Here is a 22068-nt window from a genome sequence, read left to right as displayed (position 1 = left end):
CTTTAGGGTCCGACGACGATGCTGCACTGATCCTATATGTTCTGAGATTGAGATGGAGGATAGGGTTATGGTGTTCCTTTAGGGTCTGGCCCCGATGTTTGAGCAGAGGGTTGCTATGCTACTGGCTCAGACGAGGATTCCCTCACTTGAGGAAGTGGTCTCAGCCATGATACAGGAGGAGAGCCGGATTAGGCTCCAGGCGGGGGCAGCTGGACTCCCAGGGGTGAAGTCAGCACTTGCAGTCTCCAACTCAGGTACCACAGGGTACAGGAGCGAGACCCGACAGTGCTACAACTGTGGTGAGGTAGGTCACCTGAAGCAAGCTTGCCCTAAGCTACCAAAGGAGCGAGATACAGGTGGAAGGGGGCATGCAGGGGGTCGTGGTCGAGGCAGAGGTGGTAGGAGAGGTGGAAGAGGAGGCTACCAAGCACATCTGACGGTAGCAGATGGAGAGAGTGAGGAGACTGTGGTCTTTACCGAAGAGGATCATGAGTTTTTGGAGGCATTGAAGAGGAAGCAGAAAGCAGCAGGTGAGGGGAAGAGTGGGGTAGATGATGCATCCACCTCGTCTTCATCCAGGGGTAACCTTGCTTCCTTTGCTCACTCAGCTACAGGTACTTGTGATACACTTGCTCTTGCCTCTATATCCACCACTAGATCACCAGATTGGATAGCATCTCGTCATGTGACTAATGCTGCTAGGGAGTTTTCTTCCTATACTCACCTAGCAGTACCAGAGAGCATTCAGACAGCTGATGGTACGGCCCAGCCCGTGGTTGGTAAGGGCACAGTGCAATGTACCAACACTTTGACTTTGTCTAATGTCTTGCATGCTCCTTCTTTTCCTGTAAATCTCTTATCCATAAGTGACATTATATCACAACTAAAATGTGTCGTTTTGTTTGATATTCCTAAGGTGATCTTCCAAGAGAAGGGGACAGGCAGGTAACTTGGGACTGGCACATGGCATAGTGGTTTGTGGTACCTAGATAGAGAGGGTATGGATTTGGCTCTCTCATCTATTGTGGAGGGAGCTGGAGGAGCTGGGAGGAGTGTGGAGGACTTGTTGCTGCTCCATCATAGGCGCTTGGGTCATCCTTCTTTTCCGGTCTTGAGTAGGTTGTATCCGTCTTTGTTTGAAAAGGCTAATAAGGAAAAACTCGTGTGTGATGCGTGTGAGTTGGGAAAGCACACTAGGAGCTCTTATGTTAATTCTGGTAGTAGGAGTTCTAGTGTTTTTGATTTGATTCACTCTGATGTATGGGGGCCTTGTCCCACAACTGCTGTGAATGGATTTAGATATTTTGCCTCTTTTATTGATTGTTTTTCTCGTGTGACGTGGCTTTATTTGATGAAAAACAAAAGTGATGTGTTTGCTTGCTTCAAGGACTTCCATAAAGGAGTTCAGACTCAATATGGTGCAGTTGTGAAAGTATTAAGGTCTGATAATGGGACAGAATACACCAACAGGATGTTTGGGGAGTACTTGTCATCTCAGGGGATACATCATCAAACCACATGTACATACACACCAGAGCAGAATGGGGTAGCAGAAAGAAAGAACAGACATCTCCTTGAGGTGACTCGGAGTATGATGATTTCGATGAAAGTCCCAAAGTACTTGTGGGGGCAAGCAGTTCTGACAGCCGCCTATTTGATCAACCGGATGCCATCACGGGTGTTAGACTGGAAGTCTCCGATTGAGATGTTGAAAGGTAAGAATGGAGATATTCTTCCTCTCAAAAACTTTGGGTGTGTGTGCTTCGTGCAGGACAACAGACCAAATGTGGGAAAACTAGATCCGAGGGCTGTGAAGTGTATCTTTGTGGGGTACTCAGCTACTAAAAAGGGGTATGTGTGCTGGAGTCCTGTGGAGAGGAGACTGTTTGTGAGTATGGATGTTACATTTCGCGAGTTCGAACCATACTACTCAGAGGCTACATCACCCTTTGGAGACTTTCCCGATACAGAAGGTATGAGGCGAGAGGGGGAGAGTAGGAGGATGGTGAGTGTGGGTGGTATTTCTTGCCCATTTGAGATTTCGGCTGTGGTTGAGCCAGAAAAGGAGGAATCAGCTAGGGTTGAGCCGGAAGCGGAGAGGAATGAGCTCGAAGGTGGTAGAACTCTGACTCAGGGGGAGTCGAGATACCGTGAGGTGTATGTGAGGAGAAATAAGCAGATTGAGGGAGCCATGCCCACAGTGCCACCAGTGCCAAGTCCCTTGTCTCTGCCTTCTCCGACTCTTGAGACACCTACACCATCCACTTCAGACTCAGAATACACAGGTGATATGATTCCTCCCTCTACTCCTTCCACCCCCCTATTGGTAAGGCGGACTACTCGCGGGAATGCGGGTATTCCTCCTGACCGATATGGTTTCTCTCCTGACCGATATGGTTTCTCACATGATATTGCTCAGTTTGTCTCTTACTCACACATATCACATGTACATGGAGCATTCATTGCATCATTAGACACTGTCTCTATCCCTAAGTGTTGGCAGGTTGCTAAGGGAGATCCGAAGTGGAAGGCAGCCATGCTAGAAGAGCTCGGTGCCCTCGACAAAAACAACACTTGGGAGCTTGTGTTACTACCACCAGGCAAGAAGGCTGTCGGATGCAAGTGGGTCTTCACAGTGAAACAGAATCCAGAGGGTCTGATTGAGCGCTACAAGGCTCGGTTGGTGGCAAAGGGGTACAGGCAGACCTATGGTATTGATTATGATGAGACTTTTGCACCCGTGACAAAGATGAGCACAGTAAGGACACTGATTTCCCTAGCAGCGAATGGTGGGTGGAAGTTACACCAACTTGATGTGAAGAACGCTTTCCTTCATGGTGATTTGTTGGAGGAGGTGTATATGGAGGTCCCACCGGGTTTTGGCACAAACCAGACGGTTGGTAAGGTGTGCAGGCTCAAGAAGTCGCTGTATGGGCTGAAACAGTCTCCTCGTGCATGGTTTGATAGATTCAGAAAGGCCATGGTGTGCCTAGGCTACAAGCAGATCAATGCCGACCACACGGTGTTTTATCGGCAACAAGGTGACCACATTACCATGCTTGCTGTGTACGTAGATGACATGATCATTACTGGAGATGATGAAGGGGAAATTGCACAGCTGAAGGCAAAGTTGGGGAAGGAGTTCGAGATAAAGGATCTGGGACAGCTTAGATATTTCTTTGGGATTGAGGTGGCTTGTGGAGCAGAGGGGATTGTCCTATCTCAAAGGAAATATGTCTTAGACTTGCTCACAGAAACAGGGATGTTGGGGTGCAAGCCTGCTGCTTCTCCAATTGATCAGAAGTCCAAGTTGAGTGCAGAGGCAGGAGAACAGGTCGACCGAGAGAGGTACCAGAGACTGGTAGGTAGATTGATCTATCTGAGTCATACGCGTCCCGATATTTCATTTGCAGTGAGCGTGGTGAGCCGCTACATGCATGACCCTAGGAAGAGCCATATGGATGCAGTGTATCAGATCTTGAGGTACCTGAAGAGTGCACCTGGGAAGGGATTGATATTCAGGCAGAATGAGCACTTGAACATTGAGGGCTATTGTGACTCTGATTGGACTAGTTGTGCCGATGACAGGAAGTCCACATCGGGTTACTGCATGTTTGTAGGGGGTAACTTGGTCTCTTGGAAGAGCAAGAAGCAGTCTGTTGTTGCGAGATCTACGGCAGAAGCAGAGTATAGGGCCATGGCCTTAGGAGTTGCCGAGATGTTATGGTTGAAGACTCTATTGGGAGAGCTCAAGATGGACCAAGGGGCTCAAATGAAGTTGTGGTGTGACAACAAGTCCGCAATCAGCATTGCCAACAATCCGGTGCAGCATGACAGAACCAAGCACGTGGAGATTGATAGGTTCTTCATAAAAGAAAAGCTGAATAGTGGGCTATTGGAGCTAAGTCATGTAGCTACTAAAGATCAAGTAGCTGATTGCCTCACCAAAGGACTTAGCTCAATAGATCTAGCTAGGTTATGTGACAAGATGGGCTTGATGGATATCTTTTGCCCATCTTGAGGGGGAGTGTTGAAATATGTAGTTTATAGAAAGATAAGGGCTTGGATGTAAAATGTAACACATTATATAAGCCTAAGAGGTTAATGAAGAAAGATGCTTTTTTCCTGATTCAATTTCTCTCTCTCAAAATTCCTATTACCTCTTGCCCACACGGCACTTAAAACTTTTAACACAACATGTCCTAATTATAACTAGCTGTATATAACTTTTCTTTGTGTATTCGCAATACCAAGAGAGCTATAAGGTTAGAGATGGCAAAATCATGAAAAGGGAGGATGCCCAGAAATTAGTCGTACAACGACAACAAAAAAGCGTGACGAAAGAAGTGGTGAAACAATTCTGCTTGTTAACGGTTTGTAAGGATGTCTAGTCAAAATCTATGATGTTAAGGAAGAGTTATAATTTGAAAATTAACAAGGCAAAATGTAAAGATATATAGTCACAAATAAAATAGAAACAAAAATCCAATGACTTGCAGATTTTTGTAAAATAAAAACTGTAAATGAAAGCAGAATATATTCAAGTAAGACAACCATCAGTACACATGAACAATGATAAAAGGGCGTTTAAAATATATTGAAGTAAATAAGTGGTAAATGACTTTCAAAAGGGTTAAAAAATTATGTGAAATCATCTCATAATTCCATGATTTCTCCAGCCCGGCCTTGGGAAATAACAATACCAGTTGTTTAATACTGATTAATTATCACCGTAGTATATATACAAAGGAAAACACTTTCATCATCTAAGGAAACAGATGCAGATATTAACCATGATATCTCATTTTTACACTGCAGCGTTAAAATTTACATGCTCGCCTAGGTAACATAACAACTTACCTTAGCCCTCAAAGTCTCGACATCTGCTTTCAGTATCCTATTGTCTACAGAAGCTTCATTGTACTTCTGGTTTATGTCAGTAAGGCGCTTCAACAAAGCTGAGTTCTCCACTCTTAGTTGTGACACCTTGCATCAAATGGAATTTAAGGACATTCAGTAATATATAATTCATCTATCTCAATATCAATGGTCACCACAAGGTCAGACCTGTGCCTCAAGTTCACTTAAATGTGCTTGCTTTCTCCTTCGAGAGCGTCTTGCTGACTCTCGATTTGAGAGCATCCTGTTGGGAGAAAAAAGGTCCATAATACCATAGTCACCTAATATATGCTTTAATGTGGTAATTGTAACAAATAATAGAAGGGTAATATTGTATCAATCAATGTAGTATCTATCGATTATACGCATATGTACATCAATAAAAATATAAAGTACGAGCATATGTACATCAGAATATATGTGCCTAACAGTTTTTTTAAAGCAGAACTAATCAACAAAAGAAAATCAGTTTGGTTTGGATTCATACGCACTTGATTTCTTTTGGTTTTCCCAAGAGGGAAAACCAAACCCCCCACTTTTTGCACTGGGATGCAGAACTTTGGGCAAAAGCTCATATAAGGGATCTTTTTGGGCAGGTTGGACGAGTTATGACTCAAAAGCCGAAATCAATGAATATCCACTTGCTATCTAGAGGAAGCACATCTTATCAGGAGATTTCTCTTTTGCACTCTAAAAGAGGTCAATCACTTTTTCTAAGTTCATGTAACACCCAATATAAAGGTAATCCCTCAGGATGCAAGGTTGGGCGCATTTCTAAAGCCTCAACAATGCATTATTTCTATCTTTTATAATGGCACGTAAACTTAGAGATGCTTTAGTGCCCCTTGTAATTACTAGAAGATTTATAAGTTCTGCGGAATGGTGTAATGGAAGATCAGAATACTACAGTGCACCTTATCAAGTGTTAAGCTATTTGGAATAACAAAATGCTAACTGGGTGAGTTAAAAACGAACTAAACTCAAGCAAAAAGTACACGTAGGCGGGTTTAGGTTCAACCTAACCTACATAACATCCCTAGTCACTTGGAAAAAGTTTTAGTTGCCTGTCATATTTAACTGGACTTTCCTTATGCTCATGGAAGCAAAATGTTTCATGTTTTAATGATCTTTAAAAGCTTCAAAATATTTTCCTATTCTTCTGCTTTTTGACACACATTGATATTTATGTTGCAATTTTCCAATTTTTGCTTCATAAACAAAAAAATGCCCGCTCATTTAAACATGGAAGAATGAGAATAAACTCAAATGAAGTTCAATGAATTGTTAATTGGTTCCTCTGAGCCTCAATCAGCCCCATGGCAGTAGCAAGGCCTCGTATATCTGAGGATGAAAACCCAGGATGCTAGTTTAAGTATAAATGGTTGAAAACCCAGGATGCTAGTTTAAGTATAAATGGTTGAAAACCCAGGATGCTAGTTTAAGTATAAAATGTATTAAAAAGATAGATGGGAAACAGAACTAGAAAGTGATATAATTGAAAGAAAAAATTATACTAACGTTAATTTGTATAAGTTGATTGTTTGTTTATTTTTACATATGCACATGTCAATGTCTAATTTAGCTTGTTTACAAGGACACTTCGATTTGGGTGCTGTACCCATGTCGGACACAGATTCGTCATGGACACGCGATGGAGACTATGGTTCAAAATTCAAAGCAAAACCTGGTTTCCCCATTACGTATAACTCTAAACTAGTTTTTTTTTGGTATTTCGAGCTCAAAACCAATAGGTTTTTGAAACCGAAAAATGAAACTCATTACCTAACAATTTGAAAAATACCCATTGCATCCCATGCGATCAAAACTGATTTTTTGTTGTAAAACCTTATTTCTTATTTTGATTTAATCTGATTCTTAATTGTTATAGATAATAAAACAAACATACAAAATGTTATAGGTATTTTATATCAATATTTGATCTAATGTAAATATCCCTCACATATGCACACGCGCGCGGGCACACATATCTATGTCCCCCTGTCCCGTCTTTCACAAATTTGACGTGTCCTGTGTCGGTATCCTTGTCCACACGCGCACCCATTTCCGTGCAACACAGGTTTCAGCTTGTCTAATGGATAAATGGATTTCTTACAAAGATATATGATTAAGCACATCTAGAAATAGAAACTTAACAAACGCAGTGTAAAATATTCAAATGACTTCAACTTCTTTTGAATAACATAAAAATGTCAAGAACAACTTTAAGCAGGGAAGAAGTTTGAAAAACAGACTTTTTTTGTTGATTTTTCTAGTCAAATGGAGTTTCAAATAAAGGAATAGAATATGATCATTTGCAACAGAAAAAGAGTTTGAAGCATAATCTTTCTATATCTAGAATTTATCTTAGAATATTAGAACTGACAGTAAATGAATTTGAAATTTTGATTAGCAAGGAGAAAACTGAGAGAACAATGTGAAAGTGACTAAGAAGTAATCAATTAAGTAATACGACCAATGAATATTTTGGCTAGCATAGGAGCATGTTGATAGCTTTATGCTTGCTTACAAAAAATACTTTCCACAAAGCTAATACCTGCCTGACCAGACAAACTTACTGATTCGCAACATTTGCATTGGCATCCAGTTAGGGGTGATAATGGATTGAATTCAGATTGGCTCCTTCAAGGTCCAATTATAAATATATATTTGTAGGATCCACTTGAAGATGTGAACCTGCTAAAAATTCTTGAATTTGTTTGAAGATCCAAAACAACCAAGTCATTGGATCATGACTTCAGTTTATCTAATGTTGAATATTTCTGCCATCCCAAAGATTGCAAGTTTTTTCATGTGAGAGAAGACTTGTTTAAAGATTCAATATAGCTTTCATATATGAGAATTGAGTAGTTACCATCCAGAATTGGATATTTATGTTTCATTTCTCCGACAGCGAAAGAAAAGCTAAAGTTAATTATTAAATTGATCAAAGTTAGAATTTAGTAAGATAAATGTATTTACATCTAATTCAGTTAGCACCAGATGATTAAAGTTACACTGAAAAAAGAATGAATCGTTGCGTAGCATGAGGTAAGAAACTCTCAAGTTCTAACAGAAGGAATTGGCCAAGGATGACATTTTCGCTATCAACTTCTACTAATAAGGAAATAGAAATTTACAAGTTTTTCTCACTTATTATGTTACTTTTTACTAATATTTTGCAACATCGGTCATGTTTAAAAATGAGCAAGTAAAACTTTTGTACATGTGTTTCGGGGGGAAAAAGATAACTAGGTTTAAGAACATTGCACATTATTCAATACGACACTCTGGTATTTATTACATATCCCCAATATTCGCAATCTGATATGGATTTTGGTTGTTCGATATTTCCCCAATATCTAAATCCTTGATTAATCCATATAAATACTTATTGAGTACTGAATATGGATTGTTAAGAATTCATCATAGATTTTTATTAAGAATGTGGATCTATTTCCAGGATTCATATCCAAAACCATAACCTGTGAGATATATTTCATGGGTTCAAACCCAAAAATGTCGATCAGATTTGGATCGTATTATTGGCTCCATTGTCAACTCTAGTCAAAATCAAAGAAACAATATATGATATAATGCATTAGCCTATTAGGAGATTTTATAACCAGAGTATAAAAATTCTTTTCAGTCTAATAAGTGCAGTAAGGAACCATTTTCAAATCTATTGAAAAGAAAGCAATGAATAGCAAGTCTCCCAGAACCTTAACGATAAAAGGGAGAAAATATTATCAGCTCAATCACTAAATGTCACATTTACCTCCTTACACGTTTTGCATCCGCAGGGTCCATGTTATCAGTCATTTCAGTTTCTCCTTCAAGGTCCTCATCATCAGTTTGCTCCCTTGAAGAACCACTGGTAGCTGGCCTGCCCTGTGTTCCTGAATTCTGCACAATGGGTAAGGCTGAAACTCCATTTGATCCACCACCTGTCTTAGTTTGAAACTTAGAACCATTTCCTGGTCATATATAGGAAAAAAAGCAAAGCGAATAAAGTTATCTCAATTCATGCTAGAAATATACTAGCAACCATATATATTGAGTAATAACCATATACTGATGTCCAAATTTCAAAATAAGCATATGATCTAACATTTGGTGAAGGAAGTGAAATATAATGTAACAAGTTGCAGGGAAAAACGTGTTTGGTTTCTACATCTACAGTAACATAACTCTAAAAACTAGTGCTATGCAGAAGCTTAAACTGTCAAAATTGACCAAAATCACACTAGATAATGATTGCATGAAGACATGGGATAAAGTGAACAACTACAAAAATTAAATATACAGGCTACAAAATTTACCTCAGCTCCGAACAAGTCATGGGTATCAAGCCCCATTGGATACTTTGCTTCTAGAAAGCAAGAATATTCTAAGACGAGAGGGGAGGCCCTCCAAAGGCCCAAATAGAAAAGAGGTGACCACAGAAAGAAGAAGCTCAGAAATCCATCGTTCAACCCCTCTCTCTATAGAAAAGCATAACACAATCTGTCTGCTCTAAGCATGACATAAACAATTTTCCATGTCTGACATATTGGAGGGCCAACTTGGGCAAATAATCCTAGCAACGTCCGATAGAAGAATAAAGCACTCAACTATACATAATATGCCTCTTAGAATAAAAGTGGTTATCGCACTAACCTCAGCAAATGACGGTTATACCCGTCTTAACTTGAAGAGGCCACACTGGACTCTCTGGCCTTAAATTGCCACCCATTTGCTCAGATAACTATTATCTATTGACAATAACATGTATGGAGCAGTCCTAGTTGTTTTACTCAAACAATTTGGTGTTTTACTCAAACAATTTGGTGTATTTGGTCACTCAAGCAACTTTTTATCTTTTTATGGGAGTTGGACAATGTTCTTCCTTTACCTCATACCCTTACATAGCTCTTATCTAGTTCGGTGCTAAAACTGCATAATACCGAAATACCCCTGTAACCCAATAACCACAGAGTAGTTTCTATATCATACAAACATTGATAACAAACCAACCTTTTATAGGCGCCATTGCTGTCCAGAACTCTTCCAAGAGATAAAAGACACCTATCCAGCAAGCTTCCACTAGAAAAGGGTCAGGTCAGCTTAAAGGCAAGCCTGGTTCTAAGATAAGACAGGATCCCTACTTGAGCAGGAACACAATAGTCTCATATGTAGGGACGACAATCAGTTGGGGGCTCGGTCAGTCACTGAGAATGCACCACTCTCAAATTGTTTGGGGCCTAATATTTCGACCTGATTTAGGCTTTTAACAATAGAGGCAACCCTGTCTTGCGAAGTTTAAGGCTGGTCTTATTATTTATTGGTCTTGTCAATTATGGAGGTGGTGATTAATGGGCTTGGACAATGATAGATCAACATATGTTACATGCTAGTGGTATGCTCCAAAATGAAAATGTAATAGTTGTAAAATTAATCAAAGAATACATGTCAAAAAAAGATAACATAAAAAAAATCACCAGCTGCCAAAAACAAAAGGAGCAAGAATGTTAATTTTTCTCATTAACTATGAAGATGAATTATCATTCCAAAAAACAAGAATGTCAAGACACTAACTTTTAAAGTTGTTTGGTTCACAGATTCCAATGACCACCAAATGAGATTATATATTCTAGCTAATCAAGAATATCTTTTCATATGTCAATTATCATGATTGTTCTAACTATTTTCATCTTCAATCGCTATCCAAAAAATTGCTACAGAATATTTGAGCACATGATTCAAACTAAAATGAACTGGATAAATATGTACATTAGTTTAGTTTACTCACTTCAATTTTATGATAGCTTTCTAATAACTTTTCTTTCTTTCTTTTCTAACGAGGATGGCCTCTAAGAGCACCCACCTATTCATCAGGCGTGTTGTCTTCTCTCCACCACACATCACTCATTAATATATAAGGGAAAATCCCTTAAAGCACCCAAATTGCAGATACTGATCCAAACTCAAGCAAACTATTACTAGGGAGAAATGCCTTCACCCACCCCTTATCCCCCACTCTCTGGATACCTTCTAGTATCCTAGTGAAAACCAAAAAAAAAAAATCCTTTCTTCATTCAGTTCACAGGAACATTCTTCTTTTTTACAAACCAGTATGAACACTAATTTCTGTCCCCATTCGTCTCTTTATGCTTAGTTACTTCTTTCCATCCGGATTAACTTTGCTGAACACCTAGGTGGCAGGCACATGGTTGATCCGTCAAACTCTCTATCTGAATAGATTTACATATTTTCCAGCAAGATTATAGTATTTGCATCCTTCAAAAGGAACAACCAAAGACTAGCAGTAATGAACAACTCATGATTTACAAAACCAATGGCCCTACTTCTAACTTCTAAGTAACATAAACCATTCCAGTTCTACATACCATTAACAAGAGCTTGAGGTTCCAGCTGTGAGGAGTCTGAAGCTGGAGACTTGGAATCAGCTAAGGAAGAATCCTGGGGTGTTATGCCTGTACCCTGTTGGAAAATAAAATTGTTAGGAGAATACTTGATGTAATGTGGTAGGAATTGCTGATTACTTGTATGGTGGTGACACATACATTCAGTTGCATGTGTGACAAGAAATTATCTTCAAACTCTATTTAAATTGCTTAAACAGAAAGCTAGGCAAAGAGCACCAAACATGACAAACTAGGAAGAGATCAACCAAAATAGTTATAATCTGGAGAAGATATTTAACTGCTAAAGTTTATACTAACAGTTTAGAATGAAGAAAACTGCAAATTTAGACTATATGGATCCATCCTAGAACACCATGAGTTTTTTAGGAAAATTTAAAATCCTTGTGCAAAGGAAAAGCTAGAGAAGTAAAAGAGCAAATATATTCACATCCCACAGAAAAATTTTGTGATTAAACTCTATCACTATCCCTTTTTTTCATCTTCTCTTGTTTATTTCCTTTTCCCCTTATTCATTTATATATATCTTTTATTAGAAGAATTGCATGTCAACACTTAAAAAAGAATAATCATTTTAGATACTGAATATTGGGAAGAATGACCTTGAACTATTAAAAGAGGTTAATATATGTGCACAAATGGACCATAGCAGTAGTATATTAATAAAAGTTCAAAAATGAAGAACTGTATACTAGAATCTGAATGCAAGACGTTTATAAAAATAAATGTTGAAATGAAAGTTGTAATAACTTTGCCACTTGATGAACAGAATGTTCATAAGTGAAAACTGTGCATTTTGGAACTTGAACTCATCAAATCTAATTCTGCTCTGAAAATTTTATAGAAATTATTGTATTTGAAGTCAAATAGATGTTATATGTTGGGAAAAATCTTTGCAACCAAACCCTACGGTTCTATTTTTTTCCCTCAAAAAATTTCTGCAAAGCTCTTTTCTTTCAAGACACTTTTCTTATAAAGATGGGATTGTCTCTTTTTGGGTTGTTGGAACAGACCTTTACAATATATTATGCCACAAGTACAACTAAAACCACAATTTTCCATAAAATTGCCTAAAGAAGCTGATACACTAAATAGGATATAAACCTGATACTTGATAGATATACATATACCATACTGCATTGACTTGTTAGATTTGTATGTCATATCCGTCTTTAATCTCATTAACTAAAATCGATGGATGAACTCTTTGCGCTATAACGGTACACGATGGAATTTAGAATGGACCATTAGGACATTAGCTGTTTACAGAACCTAAACTAATTGACCAAAATTCTATGATAAGTTATTTTTTCCTTAATTTTTTGAAGTAGGATGTTTGGCAAGAGCTCAGTTTTGGTTAGCCATGGCAAGTTACTGACTTGCGATATATAATAAATCCTCTGTATATTTATTAGCTTCTTCATTCAATTACAATTTGAGATTGAGAAAGTGGCTTGTAACTCACAGAAGTGACATTCAGCTTTAGCATTGAAAGGCATAACCCAAATATTGTTGGAATCCACATCAAACTGGAGTTGTGGATTCATGAATTTTGTTTTCAATAACATAGGTTAGTGAAGGAAATCAGAAAAATAAAAATTTTATTATGAATTTTTTTTGTGTTTACAAGCTATTCTATATCACATATATATACACTTTCTGTTACATAAAATTAGGAAAGAATCTGCAACCAATCTCCTAAACTTTAGGACCCGGTTATCACCCCTAATTTCCTTTTCTAAAAACATCCCTAAACATCCTCCTATAATAATTCATCCGAGATTTCCTACACTCCCCCTCAAGCTGGTGAATTTAAGTCCACCATTCCCAACTTGCTAATGCTCTCATAAAACATATTATTACATAACCTTTTATCATCACATCTGCTAGCTGACGTCCATATAGTGTACAAATCAGGCCACAATCTAACTTTTCTTTAATAAAATGTTTGTCTATCTCGATGTGCTTCGTTCGGTCATGCTGCACAAAATTATGGGCAATGTTCATAGCTGACTTATTATCATAATATAGTCTCATAGGTCTGCTCCATTGAATCTTCAGATCTTCTAGAATAGTCTTGACCCACATTAGTTCACACACTCATGTTGCCATAGCTCTGAACTTAGCTTCTGCACTCAACCTTGCTACTATGCTCTGTTTCTTGCTTATCCAGGAAATTAAGTTTCCTCCAAGGAATGTACAATGGCCAGTAGTTGATCGCCTGTCAACCGATGATCACGCAAAGTCAGCATCTGTGTATACTGCTAGGTCAATGTTTGATGCTTTCTTGAATAGACTTCATTTGCTAGGATGTGCTTTTAAGTAATGAAGGACTCGATATGCAGTCTATAGATGAACCTCTCTAGGATCCTGTATAAACTGACTAATGACACTAACCGAATAGGATATGTCTGGCCGAGTATGGGCCAGGTAAATGAGTTTCCCAACAAGACATTGATACATCTCTCTATTTATTGTCTTATCTCCAGGAGCTTCACCTAGTATTTGATTTTGTTCAATAGGAGTTCCAATCGGTTTGCTAGCTATCATTCCGGTCTCTTTAAGTAAATCTGTAACATATTTTTGTTAAGAGATGAAAATTCCCTGTCTAGACCGAGCTACTTTAATCCCAAGGAAATACTTAAATCTTCCTAGATCCTTTATTTCAAATTCCTTGGCTAGACACTCCTTCAAGACTTTCTTTTCTACCTTATCATTCCCTGTCACTATAATGTCGTCCACATACACGATTAATATCGTGACTCCCCCTAAGGTCGAATGCTTGATGAAGAGTGTATGATCTCATTGACTTTGTTTGTATCCATTAGCCAGCATCACCTTGGCAAACCGTCCAAACCAAGCATGAGGGGGTTGTTTCAACCCATATAATGCCTTTTTTAACCGACAAACCTTGTGATCATCAGCTCCACTAAACCCTGGTGGAATACTCATATAAATCTCCTCTTCTAGCCTTCCATGAAGGAAGACATTCTTCACATCATACTGCTGTAATTCCCAATCAAAGTTGACAGCCAAGGACAACAATATTCTCACCGTGTTCATCTTTGCTATTAGAGCAAATGTTTCTTGGTAATCCACCCCATATGTTTGAGTATATCCCTTCGCAACCAGCCTTGCCTTATAGCGTTCTAGGGATCCATCCGCCTTAAATTTTACTGCAAACAACCACTTATAGCCCACTAGTCTCATACCTTTAGGTAAATCAACCAATTCCCAAGTTTCATTCTTTTGTAATGCATCCATTTCTGCCTCCATAGCAAGTCTCCATTCTTTCTTTGATAATGATTTAGATAATGAGTTAGGAATAGGAATTGTGTTCAAGGTTGAGAGAAAACTTTGATGGCTTAGAGAGAATTTCTGAAAAGTTACAAAGTGAGTCAGAGGATATAATGGTCTTTTAGTGCATTCTTGGGGTTGTTTTCTCAAGGCTATAGGCAGATCCAGGTCAAGGTTAGAGGATTCAAAGTTAGGTCGATCATAGTTGGAAAGAGAGTCTACCTGTGGTATAGTTAGATTCGGGTCACAGGTTGTTACCTCATTTCCAGGACTCGATTTAGTGAATTGTTCCTGTCTTGTAGTCATAATATGATCTCTTTTCCTTGCATACACCTGATCAAACCGGAAATGATCAAAGATTTTCCCATCTACATCTTGGTTTTCTACTTATGGCTATTTAGACGGTAAGTTTGAAGGAGATACTTGACGCTGGAGGCTCTTTTTGTGATCTGTGTGACTTGGGTGAACGTATTTCCAGTAATGACAGACTTGACTCCTTATCTTCAAGTATAGGTAACTCCCCCTGAAGAAAAGGAGTAAAGAAATATGTTTTATGTTCAACAAAAGTAACATCGGCCGAGACAAAGAGATTCTTAGTGGGAGGATGATAGAACTTATAATCCTTTTGAGTGGATGAGTATATTACGAAGACACACTTAATAGCTCTAGAATCTAGTTTCCCTCTGTTATGACCATGAACATGAACAAAAGACGTGCATCAGAATACCCGAGGAGTAAGATTGAAGGACTTTCAAATGTCAAGATAGAATTGGGACAAGATTTCTAATGGACTTTTAAATCCTAAGACTCTAGATGGGATTTTGTTTATGACATACGTTGAAGTGAGTACAACTTCTTCCCAAAAAGATTTTGGTACATTCTGTTGGAATAATAAGGCTCTAGTGCAGTCAAGAAGATGTCGGTTTTTTCTCTTTGCCACTCCATTTTGTTGTGGAGTGGTAATGCAAGATAATTCATGTATAATCTCTTCCTTTTGAAAATAGGGAGTCAAAAATTAGTTAAAATAATCACGGACATTGTCTGAGAAAATATTCTTTATTTTTGTACCAAACGGGTTTTGAATCACTGCATGAAAGTTGGGGAAAATAAGGTTTACATTAGATTTGTTTTTGAGTAAATATATCCAGGAGACTCATGTACGGTCATCAATAAAACTCACAAATCACCTATACCTAAGTTATTTGGTGTAGTGGATGGTCCCTAAATGTCACTATGAACCAAAAAGAAGGGAAATGAAGATTTGTTATTACTGATTGGGAAAGGGTACACAAGTGTGTTTTGCATACTCACAAATATCACAATGAAGGAAATCAGAAAAATAAAAGTTTTATTATGATTTTTTTTGTGTGTTTACAAGCTATTCTATATCACATATATATACACTTTCTGTTACATAAAATTAGGAAAGAATATGCAACCAATCTCCTAAACTTTAGGACCCGATTATCACCCTTAATTTCCTTTTCTAAAAATATCCCTAAAAATCCTCCTATAATAATTCATCCGAGATTTCCTACAGTTTGATATTCTGATTTTTTAATTCCTAATTAGATTATGCTTTTAGTTTTATAGAGTTTTTTTGTAAGCATATTTTCAATGATTTATCATACTCCCTTTAAAAGCACGAGTTCGGAAAAATCTTTCTATGGTCAGTATTACCCTTAGTTTTTTTCAATATTACATTGATATATTCTAATTTTAATCATATCTTATCTAATTCCACGTGAACTATCTATAGGTCAACAATTAAAAAAAAGTTATTTTGAATATTTCACTTAAATCTTAATCTATCCAAATACTAATTATATCCTATATTAACTCCATATGAACTACCTATAACTCAAAAATATAGAAGAAATAAGATTAAGAAATTATACGTAGATAACATATTATAATACATGAAGCATTATAAAAACCCAAAAGTTTCAAAAATTGTATATAATAGCCTTAAAAGTTTAAAATTACACAAAACACCTTGACTTTTTAAAACTTAAAAACAAACATGATATCTAAAAATTTAAAACTTGTAATTAACACCCTTAATATTTTAAAAATTATAGAAACAAACTCAAAAGTTTAAAGGCTAAATTATATTTATATACCCTATGTGTTTTGCTCTTGAAGTAGTTATATACCCTAAGTTACAAAATATAGCAAAAAAAATACCTTGGGTTGGCAAAAATTTACAAGTTGGTACCTTTTGTTAACCAGCTATGAGAATATTCTCTGGAATATTTTCACGTACTGGACCTATGACCAACTTGAATACTTCTTACCCTTATTTATTGTATTATTTACTGTATCATCTATCCCCCACCCCCCTCCCCACCCGCAAATTAGATTATTTTCATCATCATCATCTTCTTTTCGTGGCCTCCAACTTCTTCTTCCTCTTTAATATGGGTAACAGTAGAAAATAAGAGTTTTTACTATGTTGGGGGGGTTAATTCTTAAGGAGGTGTATTATTGTCCTTTCATGTATTTTTTAACACCGTTAGCTAAATTTAAATAGTTACCAACTCAGGGTATTTTTTGCTATATTTTGTAACTTAGGGTATATAACTACTACAAGAGCAAAACAATAGGGTATATAAGTGCTATTTAGCCATGTTTAAATTACAAAAAAAATTTCTAAAATTCAGAGATTTCAAAACTTAGAAACAACATAGATGGATTCTCGGAATTACCATTAGGCACATAGAAATTTAAATTTAGTAAAAAAATAACCTCAAATGTACAAAAATTACAAAAACTCTCTCAAAAGAAAAAAATTATTAAAAAATTCTAAAATTTTAAAACTTATAACTGGTACACATCAAATTTAGAAATTATCAGCAGATTGCTAAAAATTTAAAACAACCCAAAATTTTAGTAATTATAAAAATACCTTCAAATTTTCAGAGTTACGAGAAATATTCTAACATTTAAAACTTATCACCAATACATGAAACATGAAAATTATAAGCGCCCAACTTAAAATTTAAAATTTTCATAAAATACTATCAAAGTTTAAAAATTACAAAACACACCCTCAAAAGTTTAAATCACAAAAAGGCTAAAATTTGACAAAAAAGAGGAAATGTTTGATATTATTATATTAAGATATAATAGGTTAGCATTAACTGATTATAATGTATAATTATTTATCTCTAATGTTGATAATATTTATTTATAAAGTAAAAAAATACAAAGAGTTATGTATGGAGAAACTATCAGAAAGTTCAGAGATATCCTTTAAAAAAACTAAGTAGTTTTCATTTTAAATGGAGAAGTGAAGGAAATAAACTTAAAATTCAGAAACATTCATGAATCACCTGAATTGACATTGATAAAAAGCATATCGAGCAAAGAAGCACTAACCGAGTTCTCCTTGAAGAACATATTGAACAATTATGTCCTAATTAAAAAAAACATTATTCATGAAAAGTACAAGAAAAATTAGTAAGTACTTATAAATTTTCATATTTTATTCTAAAAATACTGAAGGAATCATAAACTTAATATAAAATTTCATATAAATAATCTTGCAATAGAAACTAAAGTGAAGCCAATGATCAACTATATTGCGAGATGTAATAAAATAGATAAGATTTGAAAATTATTATAATAGATAAAAAATATGCACATGATACTTAGTTACCATAGTATAAGTAAAAAAATTAAAATTGATATTTTCTTTTCTCTATATAGTGGCACGACTCTACAAGTATCCTTATTTGGGGATATGACTACCAATGAAAGATTAATTTTTAAGAACACTGTCAAAGATAAGCATGTAATAGTACTGTCAGATTTCAAGATCTTTAAATATGAAGGTAACATATTGTACAACTAAAATTCTTATTAAAGGCCAATAAATATAAAATTAATCTTATATCTGTCTCAAATTTGTATGAAAGATATGCATGTTATCGTAAATTGTGTTAATAATATATCAACTTATTAAAGAAATAAGAGATAGATAAGCAAACCAAGCAAACATCCATATAACACGATAAAGAAAAAATATTACACTTTAAAGCTAATATGCGTGACTCATTCAAAACAAGCTGGTAAAACAAAAGCATCTCCATCAAGGCTCTTTATAAATACAACACAAATTTAAATTATTTAATATTTTTAAAAATAGCTTAATTTTTTAAGTAAAATCAGGAATCTTTAGAAGTGATTTTCATGAACTCTTTTAATTTTTTTAATATGGTTATGTGGATGATTTTATCATATAAAAGTGTAATAGAGTTAGCATTAATCTTTATTTTATGATTTTTTTCTGAAGTCTATCAGTGATTAACAACAAAATTTATATTCTCTTTAGTTTCATTCTAGCTCACTTTTAATTAATCATCTTGTCTTATTGGCTTTAATTATTCATTCTTCTTTTATAACATTATCTTTTCAAGTGTTTTTTACTTTTACAACGTTATACCTTCTTAAATCAAGCTTGGTTTCATGCCGATCTAAATAACACGAAAATTCAAATTAGGTTTAGATTATAGTTATTTCTTGTCAATTCAATTATTACATAAAAATTTTAAAGTTGGTGTAGCCCATTCAAACAAACATTAAAAAAATAATCACAATAGTAAAGTTTGAAAACATAAGTAAGAAAAACAATCAAAGTGGAACTGAGAAATAAATTTTAGTAAAGAAATAAGTCAAAAATATTTAATCATAATATTTAATCACGTGCATTGCACATGCATAAATCCTAGTTCATTCAAAAAGCAACACTTGAATAAAAGAGGAAATATATATATATAAATTGTAAAATACACCCTCTAGTCACTCATAAACAATGTTGAAAGCTACGACACACTTATCACCGTAACTTTTTTACATCGACCACCTTTAAATAAGGGTGATAATACAAAAAGCATATTTCAAGTTCAATTGATCCAAAAACCACCTTCTAAGGCATGGTTTGGTAGGCAGCATGAAGAGGATAGAGAAGGACATATCCAAAAACCACTTTGTAGTTTATTTTCTTCTCTTTTATACCTCCAACTTGGAAGTATTCTTCACTCTTTTCATTTCTAGTTAATTTAAAGTTGTTCCTCACCTCACCTTACTCTACCTCCCCCTCCAAGAACTCTCCATTAAAAGCTTCCTCCCCTCACCTTATCAAGGGAGGATCTAGCTCGGATGGAGTGGTGTCACATGGCACCACTTTTGCAATTCATATATACAAGGGGAAACTATCCTTCTCATGTAATAGTATGTGTAATCATGCGGCATCAAACGACGCTGGTTCAAGTCCTAATTAACATAATCAAGCAGAAATGCTACACAATGTAACATTTATTATGCTATACTTATTTCCACAGAGAAGTCTAAAATAGGTGGGACTTAAATACTATCCCTTTCTAATATATACCCTATTGGTAGGAGTTATTAAAGTGCAATTATGTACTTGATAGTAATTCAATGAAGCAATTACGTACTTTTTCCAAAATATGAAAACTCACCTAGACAATTGTATATTTTGTAATTACTAACTATATGGTGACACTCGTTTTCAAAAATCCTAAATCCGCCACTACACCTCACCTCACCCTACCCTCCACCATGTCAAAAGGGATTCTGATAGCATCAACCACTTTGACCTATTTTCTAATTAGATGTCGATCCCAAAAAACACCCTTATGAATAAACACACGACAGAAGCAGAACATGTCTACTCAACCAATCTAGTGCCTGGCACATTTTAAGGGTGTTTCGGTAACTTCAATCAAATTTCACTTGCAAATATGTCAAGGTGGTTGATTGCCATTAAGGCCCCTTTAAAGATGGCTTTTGTATTAATTAAACTTTAAACGTGATGTCTGTGTTGTCACTATATTTTAAGGATAAATTAAACTAAACCCCCAAAAACTTTTAATATTTTGCAATAAACTCTCAATAACTTTCAAAATCACACTAAACCCCAAGAACTTTTAGTATTTTGCGGTAAACTCCAATAAGTTAAAAAATTGCACTAAACCCCCTATAACCTTTACAAAAAATCCCCAAAGTTCACACTATTAAATCTAACATGGCACCTGCAACTCTTGTGACCTAAAAAGACCAAAATACCCCCCTTAAATTATTTTAAAAAAATTACTTTATGAAGCAAAAATCTCTCATCTTTTGTTATTTGTTCTCCTCTTGCTCACCTAGGCTAGGTTACCGAACACTTTTTTTGGGGGTTTTTTCTAGAAACCAGCTTATATTTAGGGTCAATCTACATAAACCACCTTATATTTCCAATTTATACCTAAACTATCTACAAAGTTAGTTTTTCTTCCAATCAACCACCTGAACCCACTTTGCTGCTAAAATTTTCCTGAAATTCTGACAATACCCTCACTTGATCTCACGTGTAAAGCATGTGACCTCCTTGTTGATTTACTTCAAGCTTTCCATGTAAGATTAAGTGAGTATATTGTTGGAATTTCATGAAAATTTTAGCAGCAAAGTAGAGTAAGGTGATTGATTGGAAGAAAAACTAACTTAGTAGAGGGTTTAGGTATAAATTGGAAATATAAGGTGGTTTATGTAAATTAACCCTAAATGTAAGGTGGTTTCGAGGAAAAACCTTTTTTTGTTGAACTTGTCCTTCAAAATGCCTTTTCTGTTTTTTGTTTTGTTTTAATTTACAGGGGTTATATGCAAAACGCAGAAAATTATTGGGGGTTTTCTACAATTACAAAAGTTAGTGTGATTAGTGTGATTATGAAAGTTATTGGGAGTTTACTGCAAAACACGAAAGTCTTGGGGGTATATTGTGATTTTGAAAGTTATTAGCGACTTACAGCAAAACGCTAAAGTTTATTGGGGTTTAGTGTAATCACCCATATTTCAAAGGTGGCTTCTATGAATAAAAACCTTGAACTAAACTAAAATTTTTAATTTTCCATTTCACCCTTCTCATTAAACGAGTCATAGAAGCATAGCTGTTTACCAGGCATAAGAGAACAATTAAATGTCAATTGTTCTTTCTCTTCAGACAATAAAACTTGAACAACTCTCTCAAAACTAAAGTATCACATTAGCAGAACACAAATCTCAAATGGAAAAAAAAAGAATTAAGATTAAAATTTACCCGAGCAATTGCGACAGCATGGCAATACATATCCAGCTTCTGCTTCAGCATCGCCGCATATTCCCCAGGATCAACATCAGCCGTAGGATCAGAAGACGACGGCACTGAACCAACGGCTGCGATCAGAGGCTTCTTGATCTCAACAACCTCATCGTCTCCTCCATCTCTCCTACTAGACGACAAATTCGAGGACACAGCAGACGATGCACAAGCAATATTAGGGTTAGGACTCGGATTAGGATTCAAATTTGATCTTACTGCCTCCTCTTCTAGAAACTTCTGGAAGAACCACTCTGAGGGGCTCCGATTCATCATGTTCCGCTCTCCTCCGCCGCTGCCGGCAGCGAC

The 22068-nt window shown here is 36.0% G+C and overlaps 1 protein-coding gene across 2 annotated transcripts; it reads right to left on the bottom strand.

Annotated features, from left to right (window-relative positions):
- LOC109843247 (light-inducible protein CPRF2-like) lies at positions 4707-22062 on the bottom strand. Of its 2 annotated transcripts, none has more exons than XM_020412175.1 (5): positions 21721-22062; positions 11286-11379; positions 8675-8873; positions 5068-5143; positions 4707-4986 (listed from the first exon to the last, which is right to left on the bottom strand). In XM_020412175.1, exons 1-5 carry the CDS (start codon positions 22033-22035, stop codon positions 4840-4842), a joined length of 831 nt encoding a protein of 276 aa, XP_020267764.1. In that variant the 5' UTR covers positions 22036-22062; the 3' UTR covers positions 4707-4839. The 2 variants fall into 2 exon arrangements, with proteins under 2 accessions (XP_020267764.1, XP_020267765.1); XM_020412176.1 differs by having other exon boundaries at positions 8675-8843.

Source organism: Asparagus officinalis, chromosome 5, assembly GCF_001876935.1.
Source record: "Asparagus officinalis chromosome 5, Aspof.V1, whole genome shotgun sequence".
NCBI lineage: Eukaryota > Viridiplantae > Streptophyta > Magnoliopsida > Asparagales > Asparagaceae > Asparagus > Asparagus officinalis.
This window is presented reverse-complemented; position numbering and strand designations above follow the sequence as displayed.

Coding starts and splice junctions, on each gene's coding strand:
- LOC109843247 (XM_020412175.1), bottom strand. CDS start 22,035: ATGATGAATCGGAGCCCCTCAGAGTGGTTCTTCCAGAAGTTTCTAGAA. Junction 8,874..11,285: donor ACCTCAAGCTCTTGTTAATG/GTATGTAGAACT, acceptor ATATATGACCAG/GAAATGGTTCTAAGTTTCAA. Junction 5,144..8,674: donor GATGCAAAACGTGTAAGGAG/GTAAATGTGACA, acceptor TTCTCCCAACAG/GATGCTCTCAAATCGAGAGT.